We start from the raw sequence: 16,614 nt of genomic DNA on the forward strand, positions 1-16,614 counted from the left end.
ACCATCTCTCTACACCCCATACCCAATTTGTAGGCCTAATGCAGCGTAGTTTCCAACAACTACTAAACGAGAGCATGAAGATCGAAGCAATGGAGAGGAAACCTGGGGAACACCTTGGAGTGGAACACACCATCTCTCTACACCCCATACCCAATTTGTAGGCCTAATGCAGCGTAGTTTCCAACAACTACTAAACGAGAGCATGATGATCGAAGCATTGGCGAGGAAACCTGGGGAACACCTTGGAGTGGAACACACCATCTCTCTACAGTGGAACACACCATCTCTCTACACCCCATACCCAATTTGTAGGCCTAATGCAGCGTAGTTTCCAACAACTACTAAACGAGAGCCGGAAGATCGAAGCTCAGGAAAGGCAACCTGGGGAACACCTTGGAGTGGAACACACCATCTCTCTACACCCCATACCCAATTTGTAGGCCCAATGCAGCGTAGTTTCCAACAACTACTAAACGAGAGCCGGAAGATCGAAGCTCAGGAAAGGCAACCTGGGGAACACCTTGGAGTGTAACAAACCCTCTCTCTACACCACGGAAGGGCTGATTCTTAGGAAGGAAGGCTGTCGGAAAGAAGCAGGGCGCGTCCGAGGGTGATTATATTCTTATTAGGTATATACTCTCCTCTCTGGTCTCAGTCTACCACCCTACCCGTGCCCTCCGCTCCGCTGATGACCTCAGGTTAGCATCCTCAATAATCAGAACCTCCCACTCCCGTCTCCAAGACTTTACACGTGCTGCGCCGATTCTTTGGAATGCACTACCTAGGATAATACGATTAATCCCCAATCCCCACAGTTTTAAGCGTGCCCTAAAAACTCATTTGTTCAGACTGGCCTACCGCCTCAATGCATTAACCTAACGATCCCTGTGTGGCCTATATTAAAAAAAAAAAAAAATTAATTAACTGGTTCATGCAGCTTTACATGAACACCCAAGCCTTACACTATGGCTGGTCCGAATAACTATAGCAATTGTTACCATCCACCTCTCGTGTCTCCCCTTTTCCTCATAGTTTGTAAGCTTACGAGCAGGGCCCTCACTCCTCTTGGTATCTGTTTTGAACTGTATTTCTGTTATGCTGTAATGTCTATTGTATGTACAAGTCCCCTCTATAATTTGTAAAGCGCTGCGGAATATGTTGGCGCTATATAAATAAAAATTATTATTATTATTATTATTATTATTATACTCACCCTCGGACGCGCCCTGCTTCTTTATTTGTAATGAATGTTTATTTGCAATGTGGTTTTGACTTACTCTATCTTTTTGGTAAATAATGATTTTATTATTTTCATTGTTTTGCATCTTCTTGGCAATAATATAAAGAAGACGCGACAGGACAACACTCGGTGGATGCCATATCTGTGTTTAAAATTGAAAAAACCTTACAGTTAACTACTTGCAGGAGAAAGTTATTGTAGCTGGTGGCCATTTTTAGTACTGTACCAGATTTTTGTTGTATGTGTTTGTTTTTAATGTTAAAATGTCTGCATTTGATATCTCTCCAGTATTTTCTTTTTTATAAGCAAAATACTTATTTTTATATTTTCTGATGTTGGTTCCAGGGGTACACGGGCAGCAGTGGTGTGGTCAGTGGAGGCCTAGTGGAAGGAGTGACCGCAGACAGGCATCGAAGGCCTAAAATAATAACACATGGCTGTAGGCAATTTTAAATTGGTTCCAGGGGTACACGGGCAGCAGTGGTGTGGTCAGTGGAGGCCTAGTGGAAGGAGTGACCGCAGACAGGCATCGAAGGCCTAAAATAATAACACATGGCTGTAGGCAATTTTAAATTGGTTCCAGGGGTACACGGGCAGCAGTGGTGTGGTCAGTGGAGGCCTAGTGGAAGGAGTGACCGCAGACAGGCATCGAAGGCCTAAAATAATAACACATGGCTGTAGGCAATTTTAAATTGGTTCCAGGGGTACACGGGCAGCAGTGGTGTGGTCAGTGGAGGCCTAGTGGAAGGAGTGACCGCAGACAGGCATCGAAGGCCTAAAATAATAACACATGGCTGTAGGCAATTTTAAATTGGTTCCAGGGGTACACGGGCAGCAGTGGTGTGGTCAGTGGAGGCCTAGTGGAAGGAGTGACCGCAGACAGGCATCGAAGGCCTAAAATAATAACACATGGCTGTAGGCAATTTTAAATTGGTTCCAGGGGTACACGGGCAGCAGTGGTGTGGTCAGTGGAGGCCTAGTGGAAGGAGTGACCGCAGACAGGCATCGAAGGCCTAAAATAATAACACATGGCTGTAGGCAATTTTAAATTGGTTCCAGGGGTACACGGGCAGCAGTGGTGTGGTCAGTGGAGGCCTAGTGGAAGGAGTGACCGCAGACAGGCATCGAAGACCTAAAATAATAACACATGGCTGTAGGCAATTTTAAATTGGTTCCAGGGGTACACGGGCAGCAGTGGTGTGGTCAGTGGAGGCCTAGTGGAAGGAGTGACCGCAGACAGGCATCGAAGGCCTAAAATAATAACACATGGCTGTAGGCAATTTTAAATTGGTTCCAGGGGTACACGGGCAGCAGTGGTGTGGTCAGTGGAGGCCTAGTGGAAGGAGTCACCGCAGACAGGCATCGAAGGCCTAAAATAATAACACATGGCTGTAGGCAATTTTAAATTGGTTACAGGGGTACACGGGCAGCAGTGGTGTGGTCAGTGGAGGCCTAGTGGAAGGAGTGACCACAGACAGGCATCGAAGGCCTAACATAACAAAAATGTCAATACAATGGTATTGTCAGTGGCAGGCATTGAAGGATGTCAGCGCATAGACTAAACATTGGTGGAGCTGTGAGATAATTTTGCAAGTGGTAGAGCACTGTTTGAGCTGGGGTGGGGGGAAACTGTCTTGTGGCCGGCGGTACAGGCCCAGGGCCCCTCATATTACAACGGTGTGTCTGACGTTGGGTGCGCACCACCACCGCCAGAGACACTTTATTGTACTATGAGGGACCCAGTGGCAGTGCCGTCGACCAAAAGCGGGCACACCCACCTCTTCAGACAAACAGTACTCTCACGGGTGCTGGCGACAAGTGGCGATACCACGGCCCCGTGTGGGGAGTTTGGCCATTTAGGGAGGTGTAAACATGTCGTATGCTGGACAATCAGGTGCAGAAAATTACGAGATTGGAAAAGGCATTCAGAATAGTCCACAGGCAAGACCTTTTCATAGGAAAGCTAGGTGTCAGCCGGGCAAGGTGGGGCAAAAGATTTTGAAATCCAGTTGTGGTTCATTTTAATGAAGGTTAGATCATCTACATTTTGGGTAGCCAGACGAGTCCTTTTTTCTGTTAGTATTGAACCTGCAGCACTGAATACTCTTTCTGATAGGACACTAGCTGCCGGGCAAGCAAGCTCCTGCAATGCATATTCTGCCAATTCTGGCCAGGTGTCTAATTTTGATGCCCAGTAATCAAATGGGAATGACGGTTGAGGGAGAACATCGATAAGTGATGAAAAATAGTTTGTAACCATACTGGACAAATGTTGTCTCCTGTCACTTTGAATTGATGCTGCAGTACCTGTCCTGTCTGCGGTCATAGCAAAATCACTCCACAACCTGGTCAGAAAACCCCTCTGGCCAACGCCACTTCTGATTTCTGCCCCTCTAACTCCTCTGGTCTGCTGGCCCCTGCAGCTCGTGTGAGAACGATCACGGGCGCTGTGTGCAGGGAATGCCCGAAGCAAACGGTCAACAAGAGTTGATTGTTTGGTTGCTAATATTAGTTCCAAGTTCTCATGTGGCATTATATTTTGCAATTTGCCTTTATAGCGAGGATCAAGGAGGCAGGCCAACCAGTAATCGTCATCATTCATCATTTTAGTTATGCGTGTGTCCCTTTTGAGGATACGTAAGGCATAATCCGCCATGTGGGCCAAAGTTCCAGTTCTCAAATCTGCGGTTGTGCTTGGTTGAGGGGCAGTTTCAGGCAAATCCACGTCACTTGTGTCCCTCCAAAAACCAGAACCCGGCCTTGCCGCGCCACCAATTTCCAGTGGCCCCGGAAAAGCTTCCTCATTAAAAATATAATCATCCCCATCATCCTCCTCGTCCTCCTCCTCCTCTTCGCCCGCTACCTCGTCCTGTACACTGCCCTGGCCAGACAATGGCTGACTGTCATCAAGGCTTTCCTCTTCCTCAGCTGCAGACGCCTGATCCTTTATGTGCGTCAAACTTTGCATCAGCAGACACATTAGGGGGATGCTCATGCTTATTATGGCGTTGTCTGCACTAACCAGCCGTGTGCATTCCTCAAAACACTGAAGGACTTGACACATGTCTTGAATCTTCGACCACTGCACACCTGACAACTCCATGTCTGCCATCCTACTGCCTGCCCGTGTATGTGTATCCTCCCACAAAAACATAACAGCCCGCCTCTGTTCACACAGTCTCTGAAGCATGTGCAGTGTTGAGTTCCACCTTGTTGCAACGTCTATGATTAGGCGATGCTGGGGAAGGTTCAAAGAACGCTGATAGGTCTGCATACGGCTGGAGTGTACGGGCGAACGGCGGATATGTGAGCAAAGTCCACGCACTTTGAGGAGCAGGTCGGATAACCCCGGATAACTTTTCAGGAAGCACTGCACCACCAGGTTTAAGGTGTGAGCCAGGCAAGGAATGTGTTTCAGTTGGGAAAGGGAGATGGCAGCCATGAAATTCCTTCCGTTATCACTCACTACCTTGCCTGCCTCAAGATCTACAGTGCCCAGCCACGACTGCGTTTCTTTCTGCAAGAATTCGGACAGAACTTCCGCGGTGTGTCTGTTGTCGCCCAAACACTTCATAGCCAATACAGCCTGCTGACGTTTGCCAGTAGCTGCCCCATAATGGGAGACCTGGTGTGCAACAGTGGCAGCTGCGGATGGAGTGGTTGTGCGACTGCGGTCTGTGGACGAGCTCTCGCTTCTGCAGGAGGACGAAGAGGAGGAGGAGGGGGTGCGAACGGCTACAGCCAATTGTTTCCTAGACCGTGGGCTAGGCAGAACTGTCCCAAACTTGCTGTCCCCTGTGGACCCTGCATCCACCACATTTACCCAGTGTGCCGTGATGGACACGTAACGTCCCTGGCCATGCCTACTGGTCCATGCATCTGTTGTCAGGTGCACCTTTGTGCTCACAGATTGCCTGAGTGCTGGTGGAGGGCTGGGATGGCTTTTCTGGAAAAAAAGTGTCGACTGGGTAGCTCGTAGCGTGGTACAGCGTAGTCCATCAGGGCTTTGAAAGCTTCGCTTTCAACTAACCGGTAGGGCATCATCTCTAACGAGATTAGTCTAGCTATGTGTGCGTTCAAACCCTGTGTACGCGGATGCGAGGCTAAGTACTTCCTTTTTCTAACCATAGTCTCATGTAGGGTGAGCTGGACTGGAGAGCTGGAGATCGTGGAACTAGCGGGGGTGCCGGTGGACATGGCAGACTGAGAGACGGTGGGAGATGGTATTGTTGCCGCCGGTGCCCTAGATGCAGTGTTTCCTACTACGAAACTGGTGATTCCCTGACCCTGACTGCTTTGGCCTGGCAAAGAAACCTGCACAGATACTGCAGGTGGTGCGGAAAATGGTGGCCCTACACTGCCGGAAGGGATGTTGCGTTGCTGACTAGCTTCATTGGCCGAGGGTGCTACAACCTTAAGGGACGTTTGGTAGTTAGTCCAGGCTTGCAAATGCATGGTGGTTAAATGTCTATGCATGCAACTTGTATTGAGACTTTTCAGATTCTGTCCTCTGCTTAAGGTAGTTGAACATTTTTGACAGATGACTTTGCGCTGATCAATTGGATGTTGTTTAAAAAAATGCCAGACTGCACTCTTTCTAGCATCGGATACCTTTTCAGGCATTGCAGACTGAGCTTTAACCGGATGGCCACGCTGTCCTCCAACAGGTTTTGGCTTTGCCACGCGTTTTGGGCAAGATACGGGCCCGGCAGATGGAACCTGTTGCGATGTTGATGCCTGCTGCGGCCCCTCCTCCTCCGCTTCAGAACTGCTGCCGCCTGCACCCTGTTCCCCCAATGGCTGCCAATCGGGGTCAAGAACTGGGTCATCTATTACCTCTTCTTGTAGCTCGTGTGCAACTTCGTCTGTGTCACCGTGTTGGTCGGTGGTATAGCGTTCGTGATGGGGCAACATAGTCTCATCAGGGTCTGATTCTTGATCAGCACCCTGCGAGGGCAATGTTGTGGTCTGAGTCAAAGGACCAGCATAGTAGTCTGGCTGTGGCTGTGCATCAGTGCACTCCATGTCAGATTCAACTTGTAATGGGCATGGACTGTTAACTGCTTCACTTTCTAAGCCAGGGACGGTATGTGTAAAGAGCTCCATGGAGTAACCCGTTGTGTCGCCTGCTGCATTCTTCTCTGTTGTTGTTTTTGCTGAAGAGGACAAGGAAGCGACTTGTCCCTGACCGTGAACATCCACTAACGACGCGCTGCTTTGACATTTACCAGTTTCACGAGAGGAGGCAAAAGAGCTAGAGGCTGAGTCAGCAAGATAAGCCAAAACTTGCTCTTGCTGCTCCGGCTTTAAAAGCGGTTTTCCTACTCCCAGAAAAGGGAGCGTTCGAGGCCTTGTGTAGCCAGACGACGAACCTGGCTCCACAGCTCCAGACTTAGGTGCAATATTTTTTTTCCCACGACCAGCTGATGCTCCACCACAACCACTACCCTCATTACCAGCTGACAATGAACGCCCCCGGCCACGACCTCTTCCACCATACTTCCTCATTGTTTTAAAAACGTAAACAAACTAACGGTATTTGTTGCTGTCACACAAATTACACGGTGAGCTATAACTTCAGTATGATTTAGCTACCCCTTTACAGGTGAGTGAGACCACAACGAAAATCAGGCACAATGTTACACACTCTGTTGTTGGTGGCAACAAATGAGAGAGATGCCACACACGCAGGACTGTCACTGAAGCACAAATGTAAATATTAATCTCCCACTGATTTGATTTTTTTTTTTTTTTTAAGGGAGACTTTAGGAAAAAAAAATAATAGAATAAAATGATTTTTTCAGGAAGAATTTAGAAACCAAATAAAATAAAATGATTTTTTCAGGGAGAATTTAGAAAACAAATAAAACAAAAAAAGGCTTTCTATGGCCCACTGAGTGAGAGATGACGCACACAGGAGTCAGGAGTGGCACACAAGCCCAGAGGCCAATATTTATCTCCCACTGATTGATGTAGTGATTTTTTCAGGTAGATTTTGGAACCCAAATCAAGCTAAAAAAAATAATAGGCTTTCTATGGCCCACAATTGGAGAGAGAGAGAGAGATGGCACACCCAGGAGTCAAGACTGGCACACAAGCAGAAAGGGCAATATTAATCTCCCACTGATTTGTTTTTTTTTTTTTTTTTTTTCAGGGAGACTTTAGGAAAAAAAAATAGAATAAAATGATTTTTTCAGGAAGAATTTAGAAACCAAAGAAAATAAAATGATTTTTTCAGGGAGAATTTAGAAAACAAATAAAACAAAAAAAGGCTTTCTATGGCCCACTGAGTGAGAGATGACGCACACAGGAGTCAGGAGTGGCACACAAGCCCAGAGGCCAATATTTATCTCCCACTGATTGATGTAGTGATTTTTTCAGGTAGATTTTGGAACCCAAATCAAGCTAAAAAAAATAATAGGCTTTCTATGGCCCACAATTGGAGAGAGAGAGAGAGAGATGGCACACCCAGGAGTCAAGACTGGCACACAAGCAGAAAGGGCAATATTAATCTCCCACTGATTTGTTTTTGTTTTTTTCAGGGAGACTTTAGGAAAAAAAAAATAGAATAAAATGATTTTTTCAGGAAGAATTTAGAAACCAAAGAAAATAAAATGATTTTTTCAGGGAGAATTTAGAAAACAAATAAAACAAAAAAAGGCTTTCTATGGCCCACTGAGTGAGAGATGACGCACACAGGAGTCAGGAGTGGCACACAAGCCCAGAGGCCAATATTTATCTCCCACTGATTGATGTAGTGATTTTTTCAGGTAGATTTTGGAACCCAAATCAAGCTAAAAAAAATAATAGGCTTTCTATGGCCCACAATTGGAGAAAGAGAGAGAGATGGCACACCCAGGAGTCAAGACTGGCACACAAGCAGAAAGGGCAATATTAATCTCCCACTGATTTGTTTTTTTTTGTTTTTTTTTCAGGGAGACTTTAGGAAAAAAAAAATAGAATAAAATGATTTTTTCAGGAAGAATTTAGAAACCAAATAAAATAAAATGATTTTTTCAGGGAGAATTTAGAAAACAAATAAAACAAAAAAAGGCTTTCTATGGCCCACTGAGTGAGAGATGACGCACACAGGAGTCAGGAGTGGCACACAAGCCCAGAGGCCAATATTTATCTCCCACTGATTGATGTAGTGATTTTTTCAGGTAGATTTTGGAACCCAAATCAAGCTAAAAAAAATAATAGGCTTTCTATGGCCCACAATTGGAGAGAGAGAGAGAGAGATGGCACACCCAGGAGTCAAGACTGGCACACAAGCAGAAAGGGCAATATTAATCTCCCACTGATTTTTTTTTTTTTATTTTTTTTTTCAGGGAGACTTTAGGGAAAAAAAATAGAATAAAATGATTTTTTCAGGAAGAATTTAGAAACCAAATAAAATAAAATGATTTTTTCAGGGAGAATTTAGAAAACAAATAAAACAAAAAAAGGCTTTCTATGGCCCACTGAGTGAGAGATGACGCACACAGGAGTCAGGAGTGGCACACAAGCCCAGAGGCCAATATTTATCTCCCACTGATTGATGTAGTGATTTTTTCAGGTAGATTTTGGAACCCAAATCAAGCTAAAAAAATAATAGGCTTTCTATGGCCCACAATTGGAGAGAGAGAGAGAGATGGCACACCCAGGAGTCAAGACTGGCACACAAGCAGAAAGGGCAATATTAATCTCCCACTGATTTGTTTTTTTTTTTTGTTTTTTTCAGGGAGACTTTAGGAAAAAAAAAATAGAATAAAATGATTTTTTCAGGAAGAATTTAGAAACCAAAGAAAATAAAATGATTTTTTCAGGGAGAATTTAGAAAACAAATAAAACAAAAAAAGGCTTTCTATGGCCCACTGAGTGAGAGATGACGCACACAGGAGTCAGGAGTGGCACACAAGCCCAGAGGCCAATATTTATCTCCCACTTTTTTTTTTTTTTTCCAGGGAAAATTTATAAACCCAATAAAAAAAATAATAAATAGGCTTTCTGTGGCCCACTATCTGAGAGACAGAGAGAGATGGCACGCTTAGGACTGGCACACAAGCCCAAAGGCCAATATTAATCTCCCTTTTTTTTTTTAAGGGAGAATTTATAAAACCAAAAAAAAAATAAATAAATAGGCTTTCTATGGCCCACTATTTGTGAGAGAGATGGCACGCTCAGGACTGGCACACAAGCCCAGAGGCCAATATTAATCTCCCACTTTTTTTTTTTTTTTCCAGGGAAAATTTATAAACCCAATAAAAAAAAAAATAAATAAATAGGCTTTCTATGGCCCACTATCTGAGAGAGAGAGATTGCACGCTTAGGACTGGCACACAAGCCCAAAGGCCAATATTAATCTCCCACTGATTGATTTATTGATTTTTTCAGGTAGAATTTAGAACCCAAATAAAGCAAAAAAAAAAAAAAAAAGGGCTTTCTATGGCCCACTGAGTGAGTGATGATGCACACAGGAGTCAGGAGTGGCACACAAGCCCTGAGGCCAATATTTTTCTCCCACTGATTGATGTAGTGATTTTTTCAGGTAGATTTTAGAACCAAAATCAAGTAAAAAAATAAATAGGCTTTCTATGGCCCACTGAGTGAGTGATGATGCACACAGGAGTCAAGAGTGGCACACAAGCCCTGAGGCCAATATTTTTCTCCCACTGATTGATGTAGTGATTTTTTCAGGTAGATTTTATAACCCAAATCAAGCAAAAAAATAAATAGGCTTTCTATGGCCCACTGAGTGAGAGATGACACAGACAGGGATGGCACTCTAGCAGAAATGTCAATCTTAATCTCCCACAAAAAAAAAAAAAAAACAGGGAGTGTCCTTCAATTACTATCTCCCTGCAGTAATCTCAGCCAGGTATGGCAGGCAGCAATAAGGAGTGGACTGATGCACAAATTAAATAAAAAGTGTGTACAAACCAAAAAGATAGCTGTGCAGAAAGGAAGGAACAAGAGGATTTGTGCTTTGAAAAAAGCAGTTGGTTTGCACAGCGGCGTACACACAGCAATGCAGCTATCAGGGAGCCTTCTAGGGCAGCCCAATGAGCTACAGCGCTGAGGGGGAAAAAAAAAAAGTGTAGCTTCCACTGTCCCTGCACACCGAAGGTGGTGTTGGGCAGTGGAAATCGCTACAGCAGAAGCGGTTTGGTGGTTAATGGACCCTGCCTAACGCTATCCCTGCTTCTGACGAAGCGGCAGCAACCTCTCCCTAAGCTCAGATCAGCAGCAGTAACATGGCGGTCGGCGGGAACTCCCCTTTATAGCCCCTGTGACGCCGCAGACAGCAAGCCAATCACTGCAATGCCCTTCTCTAAGATGGTGGGGACCAGGACCTATGTCATCACGCTGCCCACACTCTGCGTTTACCTTCATTGGCTGAGAAATGGCGCTTTTCGCATCATTGAAACGCGACTTTGGCGCGAAAGTCGCGTATCGCATGGCCGACCCCGCACAGGGGTCGGATCGGGTTTCATGAAACCCGACTTTGCCAAAAGTCGGCGACTTTTGAAAATGAACGACCCGTTTCGCTCAACCCTAATGGCAACCCCAAAACGACCACATCATGCAGATTATGCAACACCAGAAAGCGGATATCCTCCTGATGTGCAGGAGCCATGCACATGGTCAATTGGGTCCAGTACTGAGGCTTATTCTTGGCCAAAGGCGTAGCATCAATTCCTCTCAATGGAATAGGATACTGCAAGGGCTCCAAGAAAAAACCACAGCGCCTAGCATACTCCAAGTCCATCAAATTCAGGGCAGCGCCTGAATCCACAAATGCCATAACAGAATAGGATGACAAAGAGCAAATCAGAGTAACGGACAATAGAAATTTAGACTGTACCGTACCAATGGAGGCAGACCTAGCGAACCGGTTAGTGCGCTTAGGACAATCGGAAATAGCATGAGTGGAATCACCACAGTAAAAACGCAGCCCATTCCCACGTCTGTGTTCTTGCCGTTCAGCTCTGGTCAAAGTCCTATCACATTGCATAGGCTCAGGCCCATGCTCAGATAGTACCGCCAAATGGTGCACAGATTTACGCTCACGCAAGCGTCGATCGATCTGAATGGCCAAAGACATAGACTCATTCAGACCAGCAGGCATGGGAAATCCCACCATGACATCCTTAAGGGCTTCAGAGAGACCCTTTCTGAAGATTGCTGCCAGGGCACATTCATTCCACTGAGTGAGCACAGACCACTTTCTAAACTTCTGACAATATATCTCCGCTTCATCCTGACCCTGACACAGAGCCAGCAAGATTTTCTCTGCCTGATCCACTGAATTAGGTTCGTCATAAAGCAATCCAAGCGCCAGGAAAAACGCATCAACATCACGCAATGCCGGATCTCCTGGCGCAAGGGAAAATGCCCAGTCTTGAGGGTCACCACGTAACAAAGAAATAATGATCTTTACTTGTTGAACAGGGTCACCTGAGGAGTGAGGTTTCAAGGCAAGAAACAATTTACAATTATTTTTGAAATTCAAGAACCTAGATCTATCACCAAAAAACAAATCAGGAATTGGAATCCTAGGCTCTGACATCGGATTCTGAACCACAAAATCTTGAATGTTTTGTACCCTTGTAGTGAGATTATCCATCCAAGAGGACAGACCTTGAATGTCCATGTTTACACCTGTGTCCTGAACCACCCAGAGGTAAAGGGGAAAAGAGAGACAAAACACAGTGCAAAGAAAAGAAAATGGTCTCAGAATTTCTCTTATCCCTCTATTGAGATGCATTAGTACTTTGGGCCACCTGTACTGTTATGACCTGGTGGTCAGGACAATAATGGACCTGGTGGTTAAGAGCACACGGAATGACCTGATAGTTACTGATAATAAAGGACGAGCTCTGGAACGTGGGAACTCTGCTGACCGCAATCCCTAATCCTATCACACACACTAGAAATAGCCATGGATTGCTCCTAACACTCCCTATGCAACTCGGCACAGCCTAAGGAACTAGCTAGCCCTGAAGATAGAAAAATAAAGCCTACCTTGCCTCAGAGAAATTCCCCAAAGGAAAAGGCAGCCCCCCACATATAATGACTGTGAGTAAAGATGAAAATACAAACACAGAGATGAAATAGATTTAGCAAAGTGAGGCCCGACTTACTGAACAGACTGAGGATAGGAAAGGTTGCTTTGCGGTCAGCACAAAAACCTACAAAAAGACCACGCAGAGGGCGCAAAAAGACCCTCCGCACCGACTCACGGTCCGGAGGCGCTCCCTCTGCGTCCCAGAGCTTCCAGCAAGCAAGACAACAATCAAAATAGCAAGCTGGACAGAAAAATAGCAAACCAAAGAAAAACAAGCAGGAACTTAGCTTCTGCTGGGAAGACAGGTCACAAGAACGATCCAGGAGTGAACTAGACCAATACTGGAACATTGACAGGTGGCATGGAGAAAAGATCTAAGTGGAGTTAAATAGAGCAGCCAGCTAACGAATTAAAGTCGTCAGCTGTGGAAGGAAACTCAGAAACACCCACAGCCACCAGAGGAATTCCATGGATAGAACCAGCCGAAGTACCATTCATGACCACAGGAGGGAGCCCGACAACAGAATTCACAACAGTTATTTTCCATTGACCTTCATGTTTTTTTTTGTTAAAAAATATAAGTGGTAATGGTATTTAGTTGGCTTTTTTTGTAATACAATTTGTAATTCTAAGTGTAATCTAGGTATAGTATGATCTATGAATTAAATGACTTGTAATGGTATAAGGAAAAATTAAAACACAAAACATTTCAGGCAATAAAACATACTCGCTAAGCTAAGAAAACACAGCAAAAACATAAGAAAAAATGGTAGACTTTAATGGGTGACTGAAATCCGATTTCAGAGTGAAATCACAGCATGATTTTTTTCACTGACATATTTCTGACCGATTTAATAACATTGTTCCAAGTGCTCTCTAGTAAAAAAAATCAGATAGCACTTGTCAGATGTATAGTCCTTGCTGTCACTAGCCATGCACAGGTTTCACCCTGCCTCCTATTACATTCTGTTCTGTCGCAAGAAAATGAAGAGGAAACGAAAGTAAATCTAATGATGAGTCAGAGAAATGAAACTGAACATAAAGCTTTAAGATAGAATGAGATCCTGAAATCTGATGCCTATGTCCCATAGAGCAGAGGTCGTGTGACAAGCCTTTGTCAAAATAAAACTTTGCAAAATTTACTGAAAGGAACCAATATTAATGCAAATAATAACACATGAGAACATATCATTGGTGCAACCTGTGCAGCTGCATCGGGGCCCTAGGAGAAATTTTGCATTATGATGAGCTACTAGACTGTAAAGGGTCCATAAACAATCCTTGCACAGGGGCCCTTTGTGGTCTGTGTATGCCAGTAGATTTCAATATATTCCTTGGAGTCATCTATGGCTTGTGTTTTCTTCCTTCTTGGGTCCGTTCCCACAATGAGCTATTGGCTTGTTTTTGACATTGTGTAGTTTTGCTACATCAGAAACGCAGTTTCTTAGTTTGAGCGAAATGGATGGGATCTATAGAAATCTCCTGCCACTGTGCTTTTTTTTACTCAGCGTAAACTGATCTGCGGAGTGTGTTTCCAATCCACAGCATGTCGATTTCTCTTGGAAGTACTCCCGAGTTTTCTGTGTGGATTTTTCCTGTAGATTTGCTTTAGATGCGGAAAATCCACAGTTAATAAATGCACATGAGGTTATAGTGCGTTTCTGTGGCAGAAATACATAAAAAATGCATGTACTCGACACCTAAGCATAGCAATAACGTGTTGTTAAAGACAAATAACAGGAAGTTTAAAAAACAAAGCAGCTTTATTTCAAACATGAAACACCAAAAATGCACTGTCCAAAAAAGCAATAAAACGCATGGTTAAAAAATGCACACAAAACGCAAAGGAAAGCCAAATGTAAGGCTACTTTCACACTTGCGTCGGTACGGGTCCGTCGCTATGCGTTGGGCCGACGTACCGACGCACGTTGTGAAATTTCTGCACGATGTGGGCAGCGGATGCATTTTTTCAACGCATCCGCTGCCCATTCTGAAGTCCGGGGTGGAGGGGGCGGAGTTTCGGCCGCACATGTGTGGTAGAAAATGGCGGACGCGACGGAGAAAAAAACGTTACATTGAACTTTTTTTTGTGACGACGGTCTGCCAAAACACTACGGATCCGTCGCACGTCGGACGTGACGTGACGATCCGTCCCTAATACAAGTCTATGGGCAAAAAACGCATCCTGCAGGCACATTTGCAGGATTCGTTTTTTGCCCAAAACGACGGATTGCAAAAAACGCAAGTGTGAAAGTAGCCTAATCTGAATAATAGGTGTAGAAACTCTGCATCGTCAAAAATTCACCAAAAGCTCATTGTGGGAATGTAGTATGAATGTCCCAAGATCTAATGTAATAATTTATAATATTTTTAACATAGTTTTATAATCCCAGTCCACATTGACCTACATGTAACTGTAAAGTAGAATAGGTAACACTTACTACTGGGACTCTGGAGCAGTGTGTGGAGCCTGTGCAGCTGGCCGTTCTTTTATGCCATCCTGCTGAGGGTCTGAATTCTGCTGCTCTTCCATTCCTGTGCCTTGGTTGTAATTTCTTTGGGATTGGTAATTGCTTTGACTTCTCCTTGTAGTTCTTCCGCTGCTATAAATACTTTGTCTAGTTTGTCCATACATACTGGTCTGCTTTCTTATTCTCTCCTCAGAGCTATAATGCTAACCAGTGAATGTTGATCAGTGACATGTCTAACTCCCCACCCATGTACAGCCTTCATCCAGCCTTAGGGAGTTTCCACTATGTCAGGATTAGGAAATAAAAGTTAGAAAAGCACTCCTATCAAAGTTGTTATCCTCTTAATATATTACAGTCACCGTATTATGTGTTCTTACAATAGCTCATTTTGCCTTTCTACTCAGCTATTTTTTTCTCTTCTCTGCTCTTTGCTGAAACAAGAAGTATCTTGTCCCTGCAGAAATCATTCCTGGGACGTACTAAAAAGAATAAAGAATAGGAATAAATAAAAAGAATGAACATAACTTATAGGTCCAAAACTACGGAGAGGTATAATAGATTTCTTGGGCATCTTAGACATTGATTGAACACAAAATATATGTAGATAAAAGGGAAATTAAAAAATATCCCATATAAGCAAGTGTATATATAATACATTCCCTGTTCTTATTAGGTTGGAAATGTACATGGAATATATGTAGATTACAGGGAAATGAACACCTATTTAAATCAAACATGTCAGCAGAATTGTGTTCAGTAAACTGCAGACAGTGTCAGGTCTTCGCCATTATATCGATTACAATGATACAATGATTGATGATATCCGTCTTGTGGTTGTTGTTTAATCTTTATTTGTAGTTTTCAGTTAATGAGATGCTCTTGCTCTAGGCCGGCCTGCAGAGAGCTATGGCTTATAACAGGACACTGATCCCTCAATAACCTGTCCTCTATTTTAACCCCTTTCTGACATTAGACGTACTATCACGTCGAGGTGGTATGGGCCCGTATGACCACCGACGGGATAGTACGTCATCACCGATCAGCCGTGCTCACGGGGGGACTATCGGGAGGCTGACTATCGCAGCTGACATCCGGCACTATGTGCCAGAAGCAATCACAGACCGCTCCTGGCACATTAACCCCCGGCACACTGCGATCAAAGATGTTCGCAGCATTCCGGCGGCACAGCTAAGCATCGCGCAGGGAGGGGGCTCCCTGCGTGCTTCCCTGAGACCTTCGGAGCAACGCGATGTGATCGCGTTGCTCCGAGGGTCTCCTACCTCCTCCTCCCTGCAGGCCTGGATCCAAAATTGCCACAGGGGGCCTTACGGGTTCTGCAGGGAGGTGGCTTGCAAGCACAGGCGCCGGCATGCCTCCTTCAGTGCCTGTGTGATCGCTGATCTGACACAGTGCACTGCAAAGTGTCAGATCAGCGATCTGTCACTATAATGTGATGTATCCCCCATGGAGCAATGTAAAAAAGTAAAAAAAAAAAATATTTACATGTGTAAAAAAAAAATAAAGAAAAAAAAAGTATATACAGTATATTGTTCCAATAAATACATTTCTTTATCGTAATTAAAAAAAACAAAACAATAAAAGTACACATTTAGTATCGCAGTGTCTATAATGACCCAACCTATAAAACTGTCGCACTATTTAACTCCTTCAGTGAAAACCGTAAAAAAAAAAAGAGGCAAAAAACGACGCTTTATTATCATACCGCCAAACAAAAAGTGGAATAACACGCGATCAAAAATATAAAAATAACCATGGTAATGCTGAAAACGTCATCTAGTCCCGCAAAAAATGAGCTGCGATACAGCGTCATCAATGAAAAAATAAAAAAGTTA

The 16,614-nt window shown here is 44.3% G+C and overlaps 1 protein-coding gene across 4 annotated transcripts in view; it reads right to left on the bottom strand.

The window, feature by feature from the left end:
* EPSTI1 (epithelial stromal interaction 1) overlaps positions 1–14,994 on the bottom strand; it is a 161,998-nt gene extending 147,004 nt beyond the window's left edge. For 2 of the 4 annotated variants that reach the window (XM_069758229.1, XM_069758228.1), the window contains exon 1: positions 14,732–14,993. In XM_069758229.1, the coding sequence (XP_069614330.1) occupies positions 14,732–14,925 (194 nt within the window). In that variant the 5' untranslated portion in view covers positions 14,926–14,993. Of the gene's footprint in view, positions 1–14,731 lie in introns of all 4 variants that reach the window. The other 2 variants (XM_069758227.1, XM_069758226.1) reach the window with 2 other exon arrangements.
* Positions 14,995–16,614: the final 1,620 nt, after the last annotated feature.

This window comes from Ranitomeya imitator, chromosome 3 (genome assembly GCF_032444005.1).
Source record: "Ranitomeya imitator isolate aRanImi1 chromosome 3, aRanImi1.pri, whole genome shotgun sequence".
Lineage (NCBI taxonomy): Eukaryota > Metazoa > Chordata > Amphibia > Anura > Dendrobatidae > Ranitomeya > Ranitomeya imitator.